This window comes from Hylobates moloch, unplaced genomic scaffold (genome assembly GCF_009828535.3).
Source record: "Hylobates moloch isolate HMO894 unplaced genomic scaffold, HMol_V3 SCAFFOLD_5, whole genome shotgun sequence".
NCBI classification, from domain to species: domain Eukaryota; kingdom Metazoa; phylum Chordata; class Mammalia; order Primates; family Hylobatidae; genus Hylobates; species Hylobates moloch.
The window spans coordinates 71,465,052-71,489,263 of record NW_026652280.1 but is presented as its reverse complement, the minus strand read 5'-3'; the positions used below and the strand labels follow the sequence as shown (position 1 = coordinate 71,489,263).

At 47.5% G+C, this 24,212-nt stretch overlaps 1 protein-coding gene across 1 annotated transcript; it reads right to left on the bottom strand.

Annotated features, from left to right (window-relative positions):
- Positions 1–18,399: 18,399 nt before the first annotated feature.
- On the bottom strand, positions 18,400–20,256 carry LOC116468774 (14-3-3 protein theta-like). The gene has a single exon (XM_032755386.2). It carries the CDS (start codon positions 20,148–20,150, stop codon positions 19,413–19,415), a length of 738 nt encoding a protein of 245 aa, XP_032611277.1. The 5' UTR covers positions 20,151–20,256; the 3' UTR covers positions 18,400–19,412.
- Between the last annotated feature and the right edge of the window lie 3,956 nt (positions 20,257–24,212).

Here is a 24,212-nt window from a genome sequence, read left to right as displayed (position 1 = left end):
AAAATCACAGCGTCATTCCTGCATTGGATGTTGTGCTTTACCCAAACAATTCCCATTATAAGAAAGCCAGGGCCAGGCGCGGTGGCTCACGCCTGTAATCCCAGCACTTTGGAAGGCCAAGGAGGGCGGATCACAAGGTCAGGAGGTCAAGACCATCCTGGCCAACATGGGGAAACCCCGTCTCTACTAAAATACAAAAAATTAGCCAGGCATAGTGGTGGGCGCCTGTAGTCCCAGCTACTTGGGAGGTTGAGGCAGGGGAATCGCTTGAACCCGGGAGGTGGAGATTGCAGTGAGCTGAGATTGTGCCACTGCATTCCAGTCTGGCAACGGAGCCAGACTCTGTCTCAAAAATATATATATAACAACAATTTGTTTTGCCAACTTTGAAATTCATATAATATTCATAAAACATCTATTTCATATCTTTAAATGACTTAGGTTCCTTTTTGCCTTATATGCCAGGTTTTCTGGGTCTGTTTTAGGAATACGTAAACTATTCCTGCTAAATCTTTCCTGAAGGATGCATGAAAAGTTTATTATGCTACAAAGTAGTATGGGAGGATGATCTTTCCATGGTGTCCGCAAAGCTGCTGGAAAGAATCATCTACACTCGGCTACCTCTGTCTGCTCTCTTCCTGCATACCCTACCCCCACTCCCAAAATGACCCAGAAACGTCATCTTAGCTTGTACTGTAGCTTAATAAAGCTACTGCTATTCAGTTTTCCCTTCTATGACTTCTTGGCAGCATCATTAAGAACTCTGTCTTTGAAACTTTCTCCTTAGACTCCGAAAGACTTGTCTCTGGGTTTTCTTCATCTCAGTTCTTCTGCCTGACTGGAATATTGGGGTTTCCAAGGACTCCATCTTTGGGCCTTTGGTTTTAACACACTTAACCTTGGATGATCTGATTTTTCCTCAAGTCTTTAATACCTGTAAGCTGATTACATACAACTTCCTCAACTCCAGGCCAGATGTCACTTCAGAGCTATAAACCATATATCCATTTCCCTAAGTGGTCATTGCATAAATTCCTTACCCTCTAAAATGTAACATGATTTCCCTCCTTTCATCTCCTCTTCCTCTTGTATTCCATTTATTTGGTGGCACCCCCTGGAAAACTGAAATTCATCTTTAGTTCCTCCACTTAGACTTCACGTCCAGTTTGGTTACAAAGTCCTGTCAATTCTGCTCAGTGACTCTCGCTCCCACTGCCCCTGCCTTGGTTTAAAGTTCCATGCTTGTCCAACCCATGGCCCACAGGCTACACGCCGCCCAGGATTGCTTTAATGTGACCCAACACAAATTTGTAAACTTCCTTAAAACTTGAGGGGTTTTTTTTTGCAATTTTTTGTTTTTGTTTTGTTTTGTTTTAGCTCACCAGCTATTGTTAGTGCATTTTATATGTGGCCCAAGAAAATTCTTCCAGCATGGCCCAGGGAAGTCAAAAGATTGGACACCCCTGATTTAAACCTTCCTCGTGTGCAGCTCACAGCAGCAGGTTCCTGCCTAGACATGTGTGTTTGTGCCTGTCCACTCAGCACAGCTCCCAACTAATTTAAGATCTGACTGTTACCCTCCTTAAAATCCGCTTATGGCACCTTAGACAATTTTGTCTTCATTTTAAGTCACAAAGTCTCAGCACCCGCCTGCCCTGATAAGGCACCGTAAGCTGCAGCCATCCCAAACGATTTGGAATGAGTGGGATATTGCCCATTTGCTCAATGAATATTTACTGAACATACCTATGTGCTTGACACTATAGGAGGCAGTGGATGTTCAGTGATGGGGGAAAACGACTGCAGTCTACTTCCTGTGGTCTTATGGGAGAGTTAAAACAACAAGCCTGTAAATAAGCAAATATGTAATTAAACCAGTCATAAGTGCTGTGGCAGAAATGAATTGATAGCTACTTGGATGTGATACCTACTTAGATGTGGAGAAATGAGCTTACAAAATCAGAAGCAGAGGTACTAGGAGTAGTTGGTACTGAATGTTTTTTGGGGATGGCCACGTAAGTCCCCAGTTTGGAAAGGGCAGTGGCAAGGAGGACTCGAGCTTTCCAGATAGGATGCGACTCTACCCTGTGGTCTGCAGGACACGCAGGCATGTATGCCAAGACAGCTCTGGAAGCCACGAGAAGCATCTCTGAAATAAGCCGTGTCTGCCACTGCCCTATGCGGTCATTTACTTTTGATGAAAAACCAATATCTTAACCAATAGAATCAGAAACTTAACCCTTTGTGTGTTTGGGTGGATTCTTCCCAACAGTCCCTGGCCCACATGAAATGCTGCAGCTGTCAAAATGGGATTGGTGTGAAAACCCACCACCATGTTTGGACTGGAAAGAGTGTTGGGAAACTGAAGGAGTGGTCCCTGAGCTGACCCTTGCCAGACAGATACCAGACAGCATGTGGCAGGTGACATCTGAGTGGCTGGGCCCTTTAAAAGCAATCCTGAACAGCAAAATTCACCCACTGTTCCCACATTTCTAATTGGTCCAGTGGACAATGTAAGGAGGCTGAGGCGAAGGCAAGGTAGCCCAGCACACAATTCCCTGGTGTTTCACTTAGGGTTCTCCAGAGAGGCAACCAACACGATAGAGAGGAAGGTGAGGAGGGGATGGGGAATTGGCCACCTCTATCATGGAGGCTGAGAAGTCCTATAACCCACCTCCAGCAAGCTGAGAACAGGGAAGCTGGCAGCGTGTTTCAGTCCAAGTCCGAAACTAATAGTACAACTCTGGAGGTCCACTGGTGAGAGTCCCAGAGTCCAAAAGCCAGAGAAGCAAGTGTCGTCCAAGGGCAAAAGAGCATGCCAGCCCCAGAAGGGAGTGAGAATGCACCCTTCTCTGCCTTTGTCTGCCTTTCACTCCATCCAGGCCTCCTGCTGATTGGATGGGTGCCTGCCCATATTAAGGGTGGGTCTTCCCTATTCAGTCCACCGACTCACACGCCAGTCTCCAGAAAGACCTTCATGGGCACACCTGCGGCAGCCCAACCTAACCAAATGCCAGACCACGTGGGTTTCCCTTTAGGCAAAAGAGGACAGGTGCAGCGCCTCCTGAAGCCTTGAGAGTAATGAGTGCTTCACCAGATACGTGGGTACCCCTTCATCCCATCAAGTTGACACTCCAAATCAACCAACACACCCAGCTTCTAATCAAGGCAGTAGAGACACTTAACTTTCCCCAAACAAGTTCATCAGTGGCACAGGGGAGTCCCCAAGGACAGACACTCTCTTCTGTAGGCATACAGTGGCATTCCAAGCAGAAGTTGAATAACTGCTGTTAGGTGTGGAAGGGAGAGTGGAGGCAAGAAACGCTATAACCTCCCATGTCGGGGGCAGAAAATTAGACTGCAAGAGGGAAAAGCAGAATCAGTTTTAATAGTTGTTATATTAGCATGTATGAAACAACCTTGCTGCCCTTACAGATAAGGTTGGAAAGAGCTGTGTCTGGGGCTCTGTAAACTGTGCATGCTAAATGAGCAAGAAAAATACAAATGAAGACATAGGTATTAAGACAGATAATAAAAACTAATATTCTGCTTGAAAAATGATGGCTTCTAAGTAGAAAACTAAAAATTCTTAATTCAGGCCGGACACAGTGGCTCATGCCTGTAATCCCAGCACTTTGGGAGGCTGAGGCAGGCGGATTACCTGAGGTCAGGAGTTCAAGACCAGCCTGGCCAACATGGTGAAACCCCATCTCTACTAAAAAATACAAAAATTAGCTGGGCATAGTGGTGCATGCCTATAATCCCAGCTACTCAGGAGGCTGAGGCAGGAGAATTGCTTGAACCTGGGAGCCAGAGGTTGCAGTGAGCTGAGATTGTGCCATTGCATTCCAGCCTGGGCGACAAGAGTGAGACTCCATCTAAAAAAAAAAAAAAAAATTCTTAATTCAAATGCCCCCAGGATGACGATTTTAATGCTAAAAAATCTGCTTCAGTCCAGCTTTGTGTGGAGCAACTGGCAGAGACATTTACTCCTTTCCAAACACAGGCGGTCCTCCATGTTGGTGGGTTCCCCATTTGACATTTGTGGGTTCAACCCACCACAGATCAAAACAAAACAAATAATACCACAATAAAACATAATACAAATAAAAAACACGGTATAGGCCAGACACGGTGGCTCACGCCTATAATCCCAGCACTTTGGGAGGCCAAGGTGGGCAGATCACTTGCCATCAGGAGTTCGAGACCAGCCTGACCAACATGGTGAAACCCTGTCTCTACGAAAAATACAAAAGTTAACTGGGTGTGGTGCGGGGGGAGGGTGGGGAGCACCTGTAATCCCAGCTACTCGGGAGGCTGAGGCAGGAGAATCACTTGAACCTGGGAGGCAGAGGTTGCAGTGAGCCGAGATCTCACCACTGCACTCCAGCTTGGGCAAAAGAGCGAGACTCCGTCTCCAAAAAACAAACAAACAAACAAACAAAAAACAAAAAAGCAGAGGTGGGCTGGGTGGGGTGGCTTACGCCTGTAATCCCAGGACTTTGGGAGGCTGAGGTGGGCGGATCACTTGAGGTCAGGAGTTCGACACCAGTCTGGCCAACATGGTGAAACCCCATCTCTACTAAAAATATACAAATTAGCTGGGTGTGGCTGCCGAAGCCTGTAATTCCAGCTACTCAGAGGCCTGAGGCAGGAGAATCGCTTAAAGCTTGGAGACAGAGGTTTCAGTGAGCCGAGATCTGGCCACTGCACTCCAGCCTGGGCGATAGGGTGAGACTCCTTCTCAAAAAAGCAAAAACAAAACAAAACCACAGAGGTGGACTTTCTTCTATAGGGAGATAGAAAAATCTGAAGACATGTAAGTGTGGAGCTACACAGTGGAAGACCATTACCAATATTGGAAAAAATGCTGATGAACACCATTGAGCGAAGTCCCTATCGCAGAGGAAAAATAATCAGTATTAATTAGTAAGAAGGTGTGAAGTTAGTGAAATCAGGAAAATGAGAGTCTCAGGAAGAGCCCGAACCAAGGCACTGGCGAAGTGGGGCTACAGCGCCCACGTGGCACCTAGAGTTTGGGAGACAGGCGCAGAGGGGAGGAGACTCTTCCTGCAGAGGAGTCACGGGAACCACAGCGCCGAGCTCCTACCTGCTTAGGCCAGGACTGAAGGAGACGATTAGACAAGACAGCAGGAACTCACGCAGCACAGCAGGGAAGGAAGGGGACCTCACACGCCCCGCTCCCAAGTGAGGAGCAATGCAGGCAGGTGTGGACGTTTGGCTCCTCAGAATAGGGAGTCCCCACAGGGCGATGCCGGCTCAGCCTGCTCATCCTGGAAGCTGGCGGCCCTTGCGAAGGCGGCGACAGTGGAATGCGTTGAGGACTGCCCTGCTAATGAGATTAGTTCGTCTGAAACGTGGAAATGGTGCAGATCACATCATATATCGTTTAGGAACCGTTCTGATTACTACTAACAGGTTGGAGAAGAGAATGGCCTACACAAGATAGAAATTGAGCTGCGTGTAGCTCAGGTCGGACAGCGCAACTCCCGGGCTGCACCGTGATCTGTTTTATCTATTCCACCATGACACAGTTCTTAGTCTCACTGTCCCCTCAGGACGCACGATGGCTGCAGGATCCCAGTCATCATGTTCACATCCCAGGAGTGCAGAGTGAGCTTCCTAAAGCAGGCTTCCCTGAAGGTGACATTCCACTTCCACTCTCACCTCACTGGCTGGAGTGTGGCCCACATGCACTTAGGGGCAAGGAAGTCTGGAAAATTGAGTATTTCAGTGGGCATATTGCTGTGCTGTTCAGATGGAGCTGAGCCAGCCACACACAACCCAGTGCAGACCGTAAAAATGAGCCCACAACACCCTCCTGCTAAGATGCACGCAGGAAGTTAGACGCCTGGTCAATGTGTTCAAATACGGCGGGGGGAGGCCGGGCCTGGTGGCTCACGCCTGTAATCCCAGCACTTTGGGAGGCCAAGGAGGGTGGATCACTTGAGGTCAGGAGTTCGAGGCCAGCCTGGCCAACATAGCGAAACTACTAATGTAGTTGGTGCGTCTCTACTAAAAGTACAAAAATTAGCCCGGCATGGTGGCACATGCCTGTAATCCCAGCTATCTGAGAGACTGAGGCAGGAGAATCGCTTGAACCTGGGAGGCGGAGGTTGTAGTGAACCGAGATCACACCAGTGCACTCCAGCCTGAGCGACAGAGCAAGACTCCGTCTCAAAATACATACATACATACATACATACATACATACATACATACAGGGTTGGGGGAGTCACTCAGTATCGTTTTCGGTTCAGTGTACCAAGAAGCACAAGGAAAAGCGTCTTTTATATCTCACCCTGTGGAGCTTGAGCAATGATTACAGATTGCAAAACCGGAAAAATGGACGGAGCACAGTTTGTCCACGTAAGGATTCAGATTTCTGCACTGAGTTTTCCATGACTGTCCGACCCTTTCTCGAACAGTGAAAAGAATGACACTTTTCTAGCCAGGATTGGAGGTGGATGCTGGTGAGCAGGCACAAGGTGGGCATTATATTGCAGCCTAGGGGCGTTACCGTCTCAACGTGCAGGGTCTCATGAACGGATGCTTGTGGAATCCAGGCAATACGAAGAAAATTATATGAATCCAAAGAAACCATGCCGCTGGAATATCTTTGGATGAAGTGACCAAAGCACCTGAATAATTAATATTAATTTACTTGTGTTTCTGATATTCTGAATTGGCTTTGAGGAAGTTTGAATAAAAATGCCAGGTAATGAATATTTGTGTTTGTGCAATAATCTGCTAAGCTGGAGTTCAGCATGAATAACTTTAAGCCATACATGAGTGAGGGAAGCTCAGCGGTCTCGAGCTCTGCGAGTCCCCAGCATCACCCTCTGCGTGGAGCAGGGTCTGCAGAGCCGGCCCGAGCCCAGCCGCCCCCAAGGCCTGCACCTGTGGTCCCCTAAGTATTCCCTGGGGCCGGGCCGGGGCTTCGCCCGTGGCTAACGCTAAGCAGTGATTTCATGCGAGGGGAGCATCTGCGCAGGGCGATCTGGAAAGTTCTTCCACTGGCTGTAGAGTCGTCCTGCCTGAGAGGCGCCAGCACCAGCGTGCCTGGGCCCACAGCCGTGTTGAGTGAGTCTCCGGGGTTTTACGGGAAGCTCCGAGAGCCCAGTCTGTGGCCACGCACCTGCCCACAGCTCCCCTGGAGGCACAGGCCCCGGCTCACTTCCCCACTCAAAACGCTGTGGGGCTTGTGCCGTTCGCAGCCTCCGATCAGGAATGGTTCAGGGAAGCCGGTTCCAGGAAGGGCCCCGCCTCGGGGCGGGGTGGCGCAGCCCCAGGGGATGGCCCTCAGCCGGCTCGGGGGCCCAGACGGCGCCAGCACAGCGCCCACACCACGCCGTGCCACAGCCCCTGCTTTAGAGAAGTCCCAGGAAACGGCGAGGAGAAAGATATATTGGAAGCAGCACCGTGAACTGTCCCCCACCTGAAGGAAGAAGCTCGTTCCCTTTTGGCTCCAGGGCTATTCGGAGTGGGCCTGCTGCCCTGAAACTGAGAGGTGACAGCGTGCTGGCAGCCCTGGCTCGCTCTTGGCACCTCCTCTGCCTGGGCACCCACTCTGACGGCGCTTGAGGAGCCCTTCAGCCCGCCACTGCACTGTGGGAGCCCCTTCCTGGGATGGCCGAGGCCGGAGCCGGCTCCCTCAGCTTGCGGGGAGGTGTGGAGGGAGATGCACGGGTGGGAACCAGGGCTGCCTGCGGCACCAGTGCGGGATCCACTGGGTAAAGCCAGCTGGGCTCCTGAGTCTGGTGGGGACTTGGAGAACATTTATGTCTAGCTAAGGGATTGTAAATACACCAATCGGCACTCTGTATCTAGCTCAAGGTTTGTAAACACACCAATGAGCACCCTGTGTCTAGTTCAGGGTTTATGGATGCACCAATCAGCACTCTGTGTCTAGCTAATCTGGTGGGGACTTGGAGAATCTTTATGTCTAGCTAAGGGATTGTGAATACACCAATCGGCACTCTGTATCTAGCTCAAGGTTTGTGGATGCACTCAAGGTTTGTAAGTGCACCAATCAGCGCTCTGTGTCTAGCGGATCTGGTGGGGACTTGGAGAAACTTTATGTCTGGTGAAGGAATTGAGAATACACCAATTGCCACTCTGTATCTAGCTCAAGGTTTGTAAATGCACCAATCAGCACTCTGTATCTAGCTAATCTAGTGGGGATGTGGAGAACTTTTGTGTCGAGCTCAGGGATTGTAAACGCACCAATCAGCACCCTGCCAACATGGACCAATCAGCTCTCTGTAAAACAGACCAATCGGCTCTCTATAAAAAGGACCAATCAGCAGGATGTGGGTGGGGCCAGATAAGTGAATAAAAGCAGGCTGCCCAAACCAGCAGTGACAAACCACTTGGGTTCCCTTCATAAGTCTTGCTGTTGCTCAGTCTTTGGATCTGCAATACCTTTATGAACTGTAACACTCACGGCGAAGGTCTGCAGCCTCACTCCTGAACCAGCGAGACTATGAACCCACCAGAACGAAAAAACTCCAAACACAGCCGAACATCAGAAGGAACAAACTCTGGACACGCCACCTTTAAGAAGTGTAACACTCACCGGCAGGGTCCACGGCTTCATTCTTGAAGTCAGTGAGACCAAGAACCCACCTAACCCCGGACACAAAACCAGCTCAATCTCTCAAAGACCGAAAGCCCTGGTGTCGCTGGAACCAGGGGCGAGACGTGGAACACGTGGGGAAGATGAGAAGGCGCTGGAGAGGGAGGGTAGTGGTCGCAGATGGGAATGTACTGAAGCCACTGTGCGGGTAAAAATGGTTGATAGTAAGTTTGATGTATATTTTACCACAATTGTGTATGTGTGTGCATGTCTAAAAGTTCTGTTTATCTGTACAATGGGAATAATATTTGTACCCATAGTTCTCAGAGTTGTTGAGAGAAAGAAATAGGATCTAAAGTGTTTATCACAGCATCTAGCGCCTAAATACTGAAGAATAGTAATACAATTAGCAGCTGAAGAATGTGCTATTTATATTAAAATAAAAAATACATCAGGTCGTCCCTCAGCCAGGCAGCCAAAGTTAGTACCTACGCAATGAGCCATGCTGGCAGTGTGTGCTTTCGCTTGGGTGTGAAAAGAACGCCTTACCTCTATGCTCTCCCTTCCCAGACACAACACCCCATCTGATCACGAGAAAAACAGCAGACACATCCCAGGTGAGAATATAGCAGGCCAGGCCTCCTCAAAACTGATGGGCTCATCAGCAACAAGGAAAGTGTGAGGAAGTCTCAGCTGGGGAGGAGCCTGCGGAGACGAACTACAACCACCACCTGCAACGGGGCATCCTCGGCGGGCTCCCAGACCAGAAAATGACATCAGGTAAAAACTAAGGGAAGCTGAATAAGTGGTGGGCTTTAGTTATAACAATGGGTCAGCATTAATTCATTAATTGTGACAAATTTGCCATTCTAATGTAAGATGTTAACAAGAGGAGAAACCGGGTATGGGGCATATAGGAACTCTGTGTTAGCTTTGCAATTGTTCTGTAAATCTACAACGAATCTAAAATATTAACAATTATTAGAAAGAAAGGAAGACTGAAAAAAGGATTCAAGAGAAAGTGATAATATTGAAGACAGGGGAAGAAACTCTGACATACAAATAATAGGAGTCCCTGAAAAAGAAATCCAAAGTGAACAGAACACTGAAATTTGTAAATCAAGAAAAGTTTCGTGAAATAAAGTAATTTGAAACTACATACTGAGAAACTATATATACATTTATAATTTTTAAGAGACGGGGGTCTTGCTCTCTTGCCCAGGCTGGAGTGCAGTGGCGCCTTCCAAGCTGCTCCCTGAGCCTGGCTCCCAGGCATCACACAGGCACTTGCTGCTGGCAAAAGTAGTCTTTCTTTTTTTTTTTTTTCCAAATGTAATTTATTTTATTTATTTATTTATTTTTTTGAGATGGAGTCTCACTCTGTCTCCTAGGCTGGAGTGCAGTGGTTTGATCTTGGCTCATGGCAACCTTCGCCTCCCGGGTTCAAGTGATTCTCCTACGTCAGCCTCCCAAGTAGCTGGGGCTACAGGTGCCTGGCACCACAGCCAGCTAATTTCTGTATTTTTAGTAGAGAAGGGGTTTTGCCATGTTGGCCAGGCTGGTCTTGAACTCCTGATCTCAGGCGATCCACCTACCTTGGCCTCCCGAAGTGCTGGGATTACAGGTGTGAGCCACTGCACCCGGCCTCAAATGTAATTTAATTTGTTAAACTTACTGCGGAATGTTTCCAATATACACAACAGTGTGGAGAATCGTGTTATGAACCCCGTGGGTTACCCCAGCCTCAACAGTTTTCAACACTGCTCTTCTTGCAAACTTACCCCCAGATGTCATGTAATGTCCTACACATCTGTCCGATGAGGGTTCTTTACTACTTTGGCCTGATGGCAATATCATTATCCCATTCAGCAAGATCCATATTTATGCATTCACATCTAATAACGCTGGGTCTGTCTTCAGTTTTCCCTGGTTATCTCAAAAATGTGTCTTTGCTGTTGATTTGCTTGGATCAGGATCCAAGTTCAGTCCACCCAGTGCATTTTCTGGAAATGGCAGCTGAGTGTCTGATCCTCTGTAGCAATGCCCTTTCCCTTTTGGCCCCTATGCTATTTATTCCTGAGGAAAAACATGGGTCATTTGTCCTATAAAATCTCCCACAATTTGGATGTGGTGACGATATCTTTGTGGTGACATTTGTCGGTCCCGCTCTCATTTATTTCCTGTAAACTGATCACTATGTCCAGGTGCCTATTAGATTCAGTGTGACGTTTGTGGCAGGAACCCTACATGATTGGTGCTGTGCACTTTGGTATCACATCCGTAGGCACTTCATGTCTAGTTGTTCCACTTTTAGTAAAACTAAGATTGATTGGTGGATGCAGTTGGTGTCTGACCCAGCCTCATGAAGCGTCACTTCATGCTCTCACCTGATGGACTTTAGTAGCCATTGGTGATCACTGCCTAAATATTTCATTAGAGAAAACAACACAGGAACTTTCCAATTCCATTTCCTCATGCATTTAGTAGCCATGATATTTCTTTCTATAAACAATTTGTCTTGAGCCAGGCATGGTAGCTCACATCTGTAATCCCAACACTTTGGGAGGCCAAAGGTGAGAGAATCACTTGAGGCCAGGAGTTTGAGACCAGACTGGGCAACACAGAGAGACTGTGTCTCTACAAAAAATAAAAAATTAGCCAGGCATGGTGGTGGTGGGCACTGTGGTCCCAGCTACTTGAGGCTGAGGCAGGAGGATTGCTTGAGCCGAGAAGTTGAGACCACAGTGAACTATGATCAGGCCACTGCACTCCAGCCGGGGTGACAGAGCAAGACCCTATCTCTAAAAATCAAAACGTACTTTCCTTCATCAACTACTAAGGTGTTCTGAAATATGGTTTATACTGTCGAAACAGGATAGATGATGCTTGATTTTTTCCCTTTATCAATTTTCAGACTAGTTAATGCCCTAGACAGCACCAATGGCAACCAATTACTTATTTATTTATTTTTTTCAGATAGAGTCTCGCTCTGTCGCCAGGCTGGAGTGCAATGGTGCTATCTCGGCTCACCGCAACCTCCACCTCCAGGGTTCAAGCAATTCTCCTGCCTCAGCCTCCTGAGTAGCTGGGATTACAGACGTGTGCCACGACACCCGGCTAATTTTGTATTTTTAGTAGAGACGGGGTTTCACCATGTTGGTCAGGCTGGTCTTAAACTCCCGACCTCAAGTGATCCGCCTGCCTCGGCCTCCCAAAGTGCTGGGATTACAGGCGTGAGTCACCACGCCCGGCCAACTTTTTATTTTTTAAGATATCATTTGGAGTTAATATATTTTTATGTACTTAAAATGCATGTAACGATTGTTATTTTTGATTCTCTCAAATGATACATTTTTGGTACCTAACAGGTGTACCAATCCTTTTGTGACAGGCAAAAGCAAATACTAGAAAGGTGAGGAGAGAGACTCAGGGGGCGGTGCTGGCCAGGTTCAGCACAGATCATGTCAATAACGTATGGCAGTGACAGGAGGCCCCTTCCAGGAGCTTGGGGAAAACGCTGAACACTGCTCCTCTCTGAAAATGGATAAAGTCACATAAGGATGAGGTCAGACCTATTGAATGTCACTTAAAGAGACAAAATAGCTCCCAAACCAAACGAAACACTAGTAAAATCTAGTTGTCTGCAGTAACATGCCTAAAGAAATAATGTGTCCGTCAGAAGGAGTTCAGTAATGAAGGGAGCATGGTGGCCAAGCACGAAGGAAGTCTCTATTTTACGTGGTAGAATATTCCTATCTTGGACATCTATCCATCCATCCATCCATCCATCCATCCATCCATCCATCCAGCACAAGGACCCAATGCAATGAAACATTTGAGTCTGATGACAGCCACTCTTGCTTTGATTCCATGCTCACTAGCCAACTTCCAGATAAGCTTTCTGCCTCCTGGCATAAAACATTCACGGGCCAGGTTAAGAAGAATGCACAGTCATTTTTTTCAACAAGCAAATTAGCCTAGTCGACCACATGGCTTGGCATTTTGTGAGTTTAGTTATCACATGTCAGTAACCCTGAGTTACATCAATCCCAAGCCACGGACAAAGGGACATTTCTGGAATGGCAAAGTCATGGACAGACCTAGAGCCAAGGTGACTCCCTTAAGTGACATTCTGTGGGGCCCTCAGCAGTCTGTGCCCAGCCTTCCCCTGCAGAAACCCTATCTCACTGTGCTTCTTAGAAGCTTCTAGGCCGGGCGAGGTGGCTCACGCCTGTAATCCCAGCACTTTGGGAGGCCAAGGTGGGCAGATCACAAGGTCAGGAGTTTGAGACCAGCCTAACATGGTGAAACCCTGTTTCTACTAAAAATACAAAAAGTTAGCTGGGCGTGGTGGCGGGCGCCTGTAGTCCCAGCTACTCAGGAGGCTGAGGCAGGAGAATCACTTGAACCCAGGAGGCAGCGGTTGCAGTGAGCCAGATCGCACTGCTGCACTCCAGCCTGGGCGACAGAGCGAGACTCCCTCTTAAAAAATAAAAAGAAGCTTCTAGCCCAGTTTTAGTGAAACAAACCCTAGCACCCAGTCTCCAAATGCTACTTAGTTTATAGTCAGAGTTTGCCTAACTAATATCTAATGTCTGTATTATTTGAATCAGAGCTGGACTTGCTGTTGATATTTGTGACATGGCCAAAAAAGTGACTGGAATTTAATTTCCTTATTGCTCCTATTATGCCTAAAATTCTCACCATTGTTGTGGGTTAAGAGGATTAGTATCTAGGAGTCCCCATGTGAAACCCAAATCCAAGCGGAAGCACAATTAAGTCAGGACCATGTTGCTAGGTGTTTTAGAGGAACGCATTGCTAGCCTGAGGGGCGTGATGGAGGCTGCAGATGGACACAGATACCCTCCTGGGGTTCCTCGCGGGAGTGCAGTAGAGTCCCCTGAGAGTGCCCCAGGTGAGAGATCTACAGATCCTGTGGGACACACTAACGTCAGGGCAGGCGTCAACAGACCCCTACTTTAGGAAACAAGACTGAAAATTAATTACTATTACATTAGGTGACCACCAGCGAAAGTGAGTTTAAAATATGAATGAAATTCAAGGTCATAGGGAATCCCCACAAGGCCACAGGCATGGGAGGACAGCGAGATGGCCACGCGGTAGGAGTAAGGGCCCAAGCATCTGGGCTACTTCCTCGTGCAACTTGTTCCTTCTTGACCTGCTCAAGCCCAATCCTGTGTATTCCACTGAAGATGGAGTGTGGCTGTGCACATCAGCGGATAGCTCGTGAGTCAGACAGCACCCATTCATGATGGGCAGCTCAGGCCACAGGAGAACGTGGTGGCCCATGGTCATTCAATCTCTACTAGAGCCCGGTAGCAAGCCAAAAACTGTTTCTTGAAAGCAGAGTATTCACTGAGGATAGCATATTCTAACAATCTGAGGGTTTTCACTGTCTTCACCCATGGAGGCCTGCCAAAGGCTCCATGCTGCTTCCTTACCCATCACTGACAGTTTAAGCCCCATCAGTTCTGCAGGGTCACACAGGCCAAATGCAAAGCAGTTGGTACAGCTGACCTGTTGCAGAGACATCTCTTACTCTGAGCCCTACTCAAAACTGGCAGCTGGAATGGCCACTGGGTCAGTGGGCTGGAGTAGCATGCCTAGATGAGTCACATATTGCCTCCAAGATCCAGTGAGGCCCACTCAGTGTTGTTATTCTTCCTTAGCAGTAGGAGGGACCAGTTGCAGAAGCTTGTCCTTCACTTGGAAGAGATATCTTGACATGCCCCAGACAACTGGACCCTTTAACATTTTTGGAGGGCTGATTTCTCAACCTCTGGCACAAGTAGCTGCTACTCCATGTATCAAGTAGTTATGTCCTGCTCAAATGTCCCAACTGCATGTTTTCCTTGATATAATGTACTAGTGGAAGGAAAAGGTGATCAAGGTTCCTGGTGACTAAATTATGGCACAGGGTAGAAAGCTGATATAGCCATACTTGGGGCAGTGAAGGTGTATTATTGGCCTTGCCAGGTGAAAGCAAACTTCTTCTGATGATATTTACTAAAGGTATAGATTAAAGAGGTATCTGTCCAATCAATAGCTCCGTATAGATGCCAAGGAATATGTTAATTGCTCCAGTAATGAAACTACATCTGGAATAGCAGCTGCAAGTGGAGTCACCACCTGACGGAGGGACAATCCATTGTCATCCCCAAAGATACATCAGTCTATGTGCAGGCCAAATAAGTGACTTGGATGGGGATATGGTAGGAATCACCACGCTTGCATCTTTGACTACTTTGATGGTGGCACTAATTTCTGTAGTCCTTCCAGAAATGTGATACTGCTTTCGGGTTTAAGTTTTTTTTTGGTAGAGGCAGTGAGTGGCTTCCTCTGGGCCTCTCCTGCCATAATTGCCCTTGTACCACAGGTCAGGGAACTAATATATGGATTCTCCAAGTTCCTGAGCATATCTATTCTAGAAATTATGCATTCCAAAACTGGGGACACCACTGTGAGAAGAACATGAGCCAAAATGCCATTGGTCACCTGCCCTCCACAAGCTCCTACTCTGACTGGGGGACCTCGGTGGTGTTTTGCATCTCCAGGAACTGGTGTCAATTCTGAGCCAGCTTCTAGTCCTTTAACATGCGATTCTTTTACCTTCTCCAGCGCACAGTCACACTAGAAAATGGGTGCAGTCCCCTTTAGGGAAGGCTGAGATGAAGACCAACAATGGAAATGTTTGGCAGTGTAGTGAGGTCCTTCCACCAGGAGACCTGACCCCTTACATAAAGAGATTTCTGGGTGTGTGGGATGGATCGTGTCAGGGGTGTGACCAAGGACTCTTAACTCTGTTGTGGGCAATTCAGGTCAGATTTCTGTTTACTAGATGGAAAGCTTTTCTGATTATGCAGCTCAGATAGGACATCAGTGGGCCTCCTACTGTTTCAGTTCTAGGGACATCCTGACCAACAACCAGCACTACAGGTCTCTGTGAGTCAGACTGCTTTGTTTCTGTGTCTGTTACAGTAACCACGCCCAGTTTGTCTTTGGCGATTAAATAATACCCCTTAATCTCTGCAACCCTGGAACCCATCATCCACGTGGAATTAGTAGTACTCATCAAATGGATCCGCTCCCGCTGTAATTCTGGTCCACCACAGAGCTCCTCAGGGATGCTGGGGCTCCCGTCACAAATCTGTTTCTCAGAGCCCTGGTGGCGAGCATGTTTTCTGGGCCCACGTAGGGGACACTGGGAGGGGTGAGTGAGCAGGTCTCACACGATGAATGCATTCTGATATTGCCATCTCCCGAAGCCCCTGCATAGCTGTCTTCTTCTGGAGCACCCCATCACTTCCATTTCATTTGGTGTGGGCCCCTTGGGTAGTTTCATAAAATGTCTCAGGCAAACTGAGACGCCCCCAGCCTCAAACTAACACGTTGGATCTGGAGGCAGCTTGATGATCCCGTAACGATAACTTCGACCTAATATCATTTTACATTCATTAAAACTCCATCTCGCACCCTTAAGATCCATCTCCACACTTATTTCCCAGGTTTCTGTCAATACAAATGGGCAAAATCAGGCAGTTCTTTTGTTTTTCGCCTCAGGGACTTGCTGGAACTTGAGTCTGGTTCTGGGTCTAGAACAAGGGGTGGTGGTCAGGCTGGTTCTGAGGACAGTAAGTGATGTCTTCCCAGGCAGGGGGATAGGAATGTACTTCGGCAGGGAATGAAGGGCTGCTTCCATGGACAAAGAAGTCTTGGCATACTTGGCAGCGTTTAAGGCCCCCTGCATCACTGGAGCCTGCCCCTATGTCCTTATTCCAGCCCTGGGTCCCATTCCCTCCTGATCAGTGTCCTAATGTTAGCAAAAGAGACCTGAGAGGATGGAGGGTCCATTTGTGATGTAATTCAGCCACACACAGGGTTGGACTTTGGATGTGGCTTTCAGAAATCTTGTCTCTGTTGCTACAGGAGATAAGGGGTGTTGTCCTGTTTTGTTTTGTTTTGTTTTGGTTTGGTTTTGAGACAGGGTCTCTCTCTGTTGCCCAAGCTGGAGTGCAGTGGCACGATCATGGCTCACTGCAGCCTTGGCCTCCCAGGCTAAGGTGATCCTCCCACTTCAGCCTCCAGAGTAGCTAGGACTATAGGCACCCACCACTTCCAGCTAATTTTTAAATTTTTTGTATAGACTGGGTTTTGCCATGTTACCCAGGCTGGTCTTGAACTCCTGAGCTCAATCGATCCACTCGGCTCAGCTTCCCCAAGTGCTGAGATTACAGGCATGAGCCACGGCAGCCAGCCAGAATCATTAAATTTTAAGCCTAATCAGATCAGACAACCAATTCCCGAAAACCCAGAATCAATTCAGAGAATTCATCTTTAAGATTCTGTTTCTCTAGGACCAGCCCGCTTCCAGTACCAAATTCTGCTATCAGTCAGGAATGAATCAGAGAAGCTGAGCCCCTTGGAGGTAGGGGCATGTATTGGTGCATGTGACGTTATTTGTCACGGGGACTTGGCCTTCTGCAACTGTGGGAGCTCTCCAAGGCTGTCTCCAAGGGCAGGCAGAGGTGAGGGGGATGTAAGGTGCGGGGGATGTAAGGTGAGGGGGATGTAAGGTGAGGGGGCAGGGCTGCAGGAATAGACCAAGGCGGCAGCTCTTGCGGCACCACTGGGCCGAGTGTCCTGCAGGAGAAGCTGGCACTGTTTGTCACTGAGCTGACCTTTACACCTGACCCAGGGCTTGGCTCAGGGTAGGTGGAGCCCTGCGGCCGCTGCCTTCCCATACTCCCGAGGCGAGCCCACTGGCGGGTGACGATGTGTACGACACACATGACACATCCTGCTTCACTTCTGCCTTCAGATCTCCCACAAGTTTGCCCTTATGACCACCCTAACGGAAACATACAAGAAAGCAAAGCCAGGAAATGTCGTTCAGCCTTGCCTAGACCACATATTCCAAAGCCACCACAATGCCTTTATTTACATACTAGGATTAGATATCACAAAGGACTTTTGGGAGCCAGATCAACAAAACCCTAAGAAAATAGACACTGGTCTATTTCCTCGGAGTCCCTCCTTGCAGGCGTATCCCTGTAAACGAGTGTATCTGTAGCTGGTCAGGCCCGTTCACACGAGGTGCAGACTGGCGCTGTGAGACTCCAGGACTGCCCTTCAGCTGAAACCCATCAGACTGGGGAAGGGGCAGGACTGCGGGTGCTACGTGGTGTGTCGGGGTGGCCTCCTGCTAAAACGTCCTTGTTCTGATGGTCGTCGGATCCACAGAGGAAGGGAAGGACTTTAGCTTTTGATGGTCTGCTCACTGGCCCCTTTCAAAGAAAAATAATCTATCTTGGGTTTTCCAGAATCCAAATCTAAATGGTTTGTAAACTAGAAAAACTGCAGATAGTGGAGGAGTTATGTACAGGTGTGGGTACACACACATATGCGCACACACAGAGCCCCAGATTTGTTACTGCAGATTTCACAGATCACAGCTTGGGCATAGAAAACTTTTTTTTTTTTTTTTTTTTTTAGTTTTAAAATGTCCACTTTATTCCATATAACACTTAACCAGATATCATTTACATCTGAGGAAGAGATGGCCCATGAGACTGATCTGTAGTAAAACACTCTAAGAAATGCAGTCCAATTTTATACATTTCCAGGCATCCCTAGACAAGTGTGTCACAATGCACAATGCAGAAATATAGGTATCACTACTACATTTTACATAAAAGGGAAGTATCAATAAACTTTAGAAAGTAGTAAATTCACCTGTCCCTTAAAATATGGGTATGCAATTGTTACAAAGCCATAGTAAATGGTTTATAAAATGTACTTTTATTTTATGTTACTCTGCTGTTACATAGGGCATAACATTTTCACAAGGCTTTTTTGGGACTACAGTCAATGATTAGCAACACACAATAGTGGTCCAACTCTCTAAATAACAATCACTAGACAAACTGGACACCCTCTCACATGTGCACAAATCTGCATGGAAAAGTACTAAAGTTTTAGACTTGGACTTGTGTACTTTATTTCCCCTTTCTAGTGTATTAAGAAATGACATGCACTTTAATTTGCCAAAAGCAATGCTTGTATTCTGGCAGCAACATGCTACTTCTATCACATAGTAAAGTGAATACCAGAACTACAAAGGCAGGAGGTGTAAGTGAATTTTTATTGGGAAGGGAGGTTGGCAACTTAAACAGCAGCAAATAAAGAGTGAATAAGGAAACTCCCTGTTGCCACAGATACACAAGACCTCCTTATGTGATACAGGAGCCATTTCAATTTGTGACCCCTAGACAGAGACGGCAAGTGCTTTTCCATTCAATCTAATACTTCCAGATTCCTACTAAAAAGGAATACATTAAGAGCATGGAAAAGTTGCTTATTGAAAGGAAACCCCCGAAGAGTAAGGGAGGGAATGTAGAAATTAAGAAGTTATGTGGAACACTCTTTAAATTGTAATTAACTACATTTTCTTATTTTCACAGTAATACAAAACACAGTCACTTGCAGAACTGGTTCAGATTACTTAAATACCAGATACATTTTTAGTCCTCTACATAAGTGTTTGGGAGTTACTTATGTTTATATGAAATGAAGCTATTAATACTTTTCTACAGCAGTACTGCACACCAGGAAGGCCAAGACAAACACAAATCAAGGAATGAAGTTTTCCCAAAGCTGCAGTGTGAAAAGACTATAAACAGTTGATTCCATACACATGAATGGGTTTCTTTGCTATAGGAAATCCAAGTGGATAAGGAATGGAGATGTGTAAAAAGGTTTCTTGAAAGAAAGAAGGATGACACCCTGTATGGATTTAGTTTTCAGCCCCTTCTGCCGCATCACATTCTTCTCCTGCACTGTCTGATGTCCAAAGTGTTAGGTTGTCTCTAAGCAACTGCATGATGAGGGTGCTGTCTTTGTATGAGTCTTCATTCAGTGTATCAAGTTCAGCAATGGCCTCATCAAAAGCCGTTTTAGCCAGCGTGCAGGCAAGCTCTGGGTTATTAAGAATCTCATAGTAAAATACAGAAAAGTTAAGAGCAAGCCCCAGGCGGATTGGGTGTGTGGGTTGCATCTCTTTCTTGCTTATATCAAATGCCTCTTGGTAAGCTCCTTGGGAATTATCTATCGTTTGTTTTCGATCATCACCACATGCAACCTCAGCAAGGTACCGGAAGTAGTCACCCTTCATTTTCAGATAGAAGACCTTACTCTCTGGATTAGTTGCATTGGCTATTAAATATTTATCCAGCAATTCCAGGACCGTGGTGCAGATGGATCTCAGCTCGGACTCCACTTTCTCCCGATAGTCCTTAATCAGCTGCAACTTCTTGTCGGAGGTGTCGGTCTTCTGCTCGATGCTAGAGATGACCCTCCAGGCGGACCTGCGGCCCCCGACCACGTTCTTGTAGGCCACGGAGAGCAGGTTGCGCTCCTCGTTGGACAGCTCGGCGCCCTGCTCGGTCACTGCCTTCATGCAGGTGGCCATGTCATCGTAGCGCTCGGCCTGCTTGGCCAGCTTGGCCTTCTGGATCAGCTCAGTCTTCTCCATGGCGGGCGCGGGGCCGGGGCCGGGGCGGAGGGCGAGGAGAGCGAGGGCGAGCGCCGACCCGGAGCGGGAGGAGCCTCGAGAGCTTCACGTCTCCGCGGCCGCGACGCGAGTCTAGAAAACTGTTACATGGGCCAGGTGCAGTGGCTCACTCCTATAATCCCAGCACTTTGAGAGGCCGAGGCGGGTGGATCACCAGAGCTTGGGAGTTCAAGACTAGCCTGACCAACATAGAGAAACCCCATCTCTACTAAAAATACAAAAAATTAGCCAGGTGTGGTGGTGCATGCCTGTAATCCCAGCTGCTCAGGAGGCTGAGGCAGGAGAATCGCTTGAACCCGGGAGGTGGAGGTTGCGGTGAGCTGAGATCATGTCATTGCACTCCAGCCTGGGCAACAAGAGTGAAACTCCGTCTAAAATAAATAAATACATAAAACACTGTTACATGTTTTCCAATATTGTGGTGAAATTTTGCCTGGAGCATTCAGCCTGCCTGACAATTGGGAAATACCAGATAGCCTTTTTCAGGTAAATGTGGCTCGTGGGGGGCATTTAAGGCTGGGAAGTGAAGGCTCTGCAGTGCAGGAGGTTGTGAACCTCCTCGTCTCCAAAGCGGCCTCTGCATTTGCACTTGTGTCTCAGCACAGGAGGTGCTGTGGGGCGGCCCGAGCTCCAGGCGGCCCTCTTCTGCTGCATCTCCCACGGGAGTCCGTGGTCCTGCCTGGTGTCCAGTTTGTCTGGCCTGCGGCCCATAGAATCAAACCCCCACCTCTGAGGACCCTGCAGCTCTCCTCAGCCTCTAGGAGCCTAGGAAATGTCAGCGTGGGGTGAGAACCCTGGGGGCTCCTTGCACCGCCCTCCTCCTGCCTGCTCTGTGGTGCCGGGGCATCTCTGGGAGGCTTAAACTCTCCCCCTCCATAGTCGAGAAAGAAGGCACGGGCCTCTTGCCCTCAGACCCTAGTTTTTAGTCTGTTCAGGCTGCTATAATAAAATACCACAGATGGGTTGGCTTATAACAGAAGTTTATTTCTCACAGTTCTGGAGGCTGGATGTCCAAGATGAAGGCACTGCCAAACTCACATCTGGAGAGGGTGGTTTCCTGACTCGAAGACGATGTCTCCTCCCTGTGTCCTCACATGGCCTCTACTCTGTGCGCACCTGGAGAGAGAGCTCCCCTGTCCCTCCGTCTTCTAATGAGGTCACCAGCCCTATCAGGTGAGGGCCCTGGCCTTAGGCTTTCATTTAACCTTAATCACCTCTCTACAGGCTCCGCCTCCGCACACTGGCACCTGGGGCCAGGGGGCCAACAACCTCCACAGTGCCTACCCGTCCCCTTCTTGGAAGCGGGTGCAGGGTGCAGCGTGTCTTCTGAGATACAGCTTTTTTTCTCCCAGAAAAAAATTTTGTCTCTTTGAGAAACATTTTAATCTGTAAATGTTATGCTTTAATCCTTTTGGATTCTTAGCCTGTTGGGACTCAAAACCTTGTTTCTTTCTGAAAAGCTTACCTTCTTTCCAGATGTCTGGAAATGTTTCCTACTTTAATCTGGGTGGGGGTTATATGAATGTTCACATATGTAAACATTCATCAAACTACAAATTGAAGATTTTTGGATTTCACTATCCCTATATGTTACTACTCCATAATGTATAGTTTCTTGTTTGTTTGTTTGTTGTTGTTGTTGTTGTTTTTTGAGACTCAGTTTTGCTCTTGTTGCTCAGGCCAGAGTGCAATGGCACGATCTCAGCTCACCGCAACCTCCACCTCCTGGGTTCAAGCAATTATCCTGCCTCAGCCTCCATGTAGCTGGAATTATAGGCATGTGCCACCATGCCCGGCTAATATTTTGTTTTTAGTAGAGACAGGGTTTCTCCATGTTGGTCAGGCTGGTCTTGAACTCCCAGCCTCAGGTGATCCACCCACCTCAGCCTCCCAGAGTGCTGGGATTATAGGCGTGAGCCACCGTGCCTGGCCTGTATAGTTATTTTTTTTAAAAACCCTTATGTATTCATCTGTTCTCTCATTGCTATAAAGAACTACCTGAGACTGGGTGATTTATAAAGAAAAGAGGTTTAATTGACTCAGTTCCACATCTGTACAGGAAGCGTGGCTAGGATGCCTCAGGAAATTTACAATCATGGTGGAAGGTGAAGGAGAAACTGACACGTCCTACATGGCTGGAGCAGGAGGAAGAGACAGTGAAGCGGGAGGTGCTGCACAGTTTTAAAACAACTAGATCTCACGAGAACTCAGTCACTATCCTGAGAACAGCAAGGGGGACATCTGCCCCCATGATCCAGTCACCTTCCACCAGGCTCCTCCTTCAATTTGACATGAGATTTGGGTGGGGACACAAATCCAAGCCATGTCACCTTACCAGCAAAAAACCTTTGCTTTTATGACAATGCTATGGGTTTCAGAAACCTAGATTATAAATCCAGTGCTAGACATGGGCTCTTTTGTGTCCTGTTCCTATCAGGACAGTCCCAGTTCTGAAGCACTGCATGTGTCTGGCCAAAGAGGTAGATGGTCATCATGTAACCTGCAGAAGGATTTGGGGGAGTTTCGATTAATATTGAAATAGTAGAACATATCTTTGGATGAATTCACCAGAAAGAAAAAACCCAAATAGCACGGCTGCTTCTGGCCAGGGGAACTGGCAGCCTGGGAAGTGGGGTTGGAGTATTTCGTGCTGGTCACAATTTTTTTTTTTTTTTTACCATGAACATGTATTAATTTAAAAATAAAATCTGCGGAATTAAATAATTCTTCAAAAGATGTATTTAAAGCTACATGAGCCAGGGGCAGTGCCTCAAGTCTGTAATCCCAGCACTTCAGGAAGCCAAAGCATGAGGATCACTTGAGTCCAGGAGTTCAAGGTTGCAGTGAGCTGTGACCATACCATTGTCCTCCAGCCTGGGTGACAGAGCAAGATCTTCTTTCAAAAAATACATAAATAAATAAATTACATGAAAGATATGTTTGATATATTGTTAATTAAAAGGACAGTTTACTGGGCCAAGCACAGTGGCTCACACCTGTAATCCCAGCACTTTGGGAGGCCGAGGGGGCAGAACTCTTGAGGTCAGGAGTTTGAGACCAGCCTGGCCAACATGGAGAAACCCTGTCTCTACTATAAATACAAAAATTAGCCAGGCATGGTGGCGCACACCTGTAATCCCTAGCTACTTGGAAGGCTGAGGCATGAACCTGAGAGGTGGAGGTGGCAGTGAGTCGAGATCACGCCGCTGCACTCCAGCCTGGGTGACAGAGCGAGACTCCATCTCAAAAAAAAAAAAAAAGAGAGAGAGAGTTTAGTAACAGTGAGTGTAGTATGATTAACAAACATGCACACACATGCACACATGCAAACAACTGGAAAGAATCACTCCAAAACATTACCCTGGGGACTGGGATGGAAATTAGTAGGGGTTTTCAGGGCTTTATCCTTTTTCTTTTTGCACACATTTTCTGTTTGAAATTTTTGCAACTAGCATGTGTTACTTTTGTAAACCCCAAATATCTAGGACAGATTTTAGTTAATTTAGGAAGTTTATTTTGCCGAAGTCAAGGATGTGTTCGGGTGACACAGCTTCAGGAGTCCTGATGACATGTGCCCAAGGCAGTCGGGGCACAGCTTGGTTTTATGCATGTTAGGGAGACAAGAGACATCAATCAATATATGTAAGAAGCACACTGGTTGGGAGGCTGAGGCGGGCGGATCACGAGGTCAGGAGATCGAGACCATCCTGGCCAACACGGTGAAACCCCGTCTCTACTAAAAATATAAAAATTAGCCGGGCATGATGGCACGTACCTGTAATCCCAGCTACTCGGGAGGCTGAGGTCACAGGAGAATCACTCGAACCTGGGAGGCGGAGCCTACAGTGAGCCAAGATCACCACTGCACTCCAGCCTGGCAACAGAGCGAGACTCCGTCTCAAAAAAATAAAATAAAATAAAAAGTACATTGGTTTGGTCCAGAAAGGTGGGACAACCCGAAACGGGGAGGGGGCTTCCAGGTAGATAAAAGACAAACAGTTGCATTCTTTTGAATTTCTGATT

Excerpts from the sequence above, each read along its gene's own strand:
- LOC116468774 (XM_032755386.2), bottom strand. The coding sequence starts at position 20,150 with ATGGAGAAGACTGAGCTGATCCAGAAGGCCAAGCTGGCCAAGCAGGCC.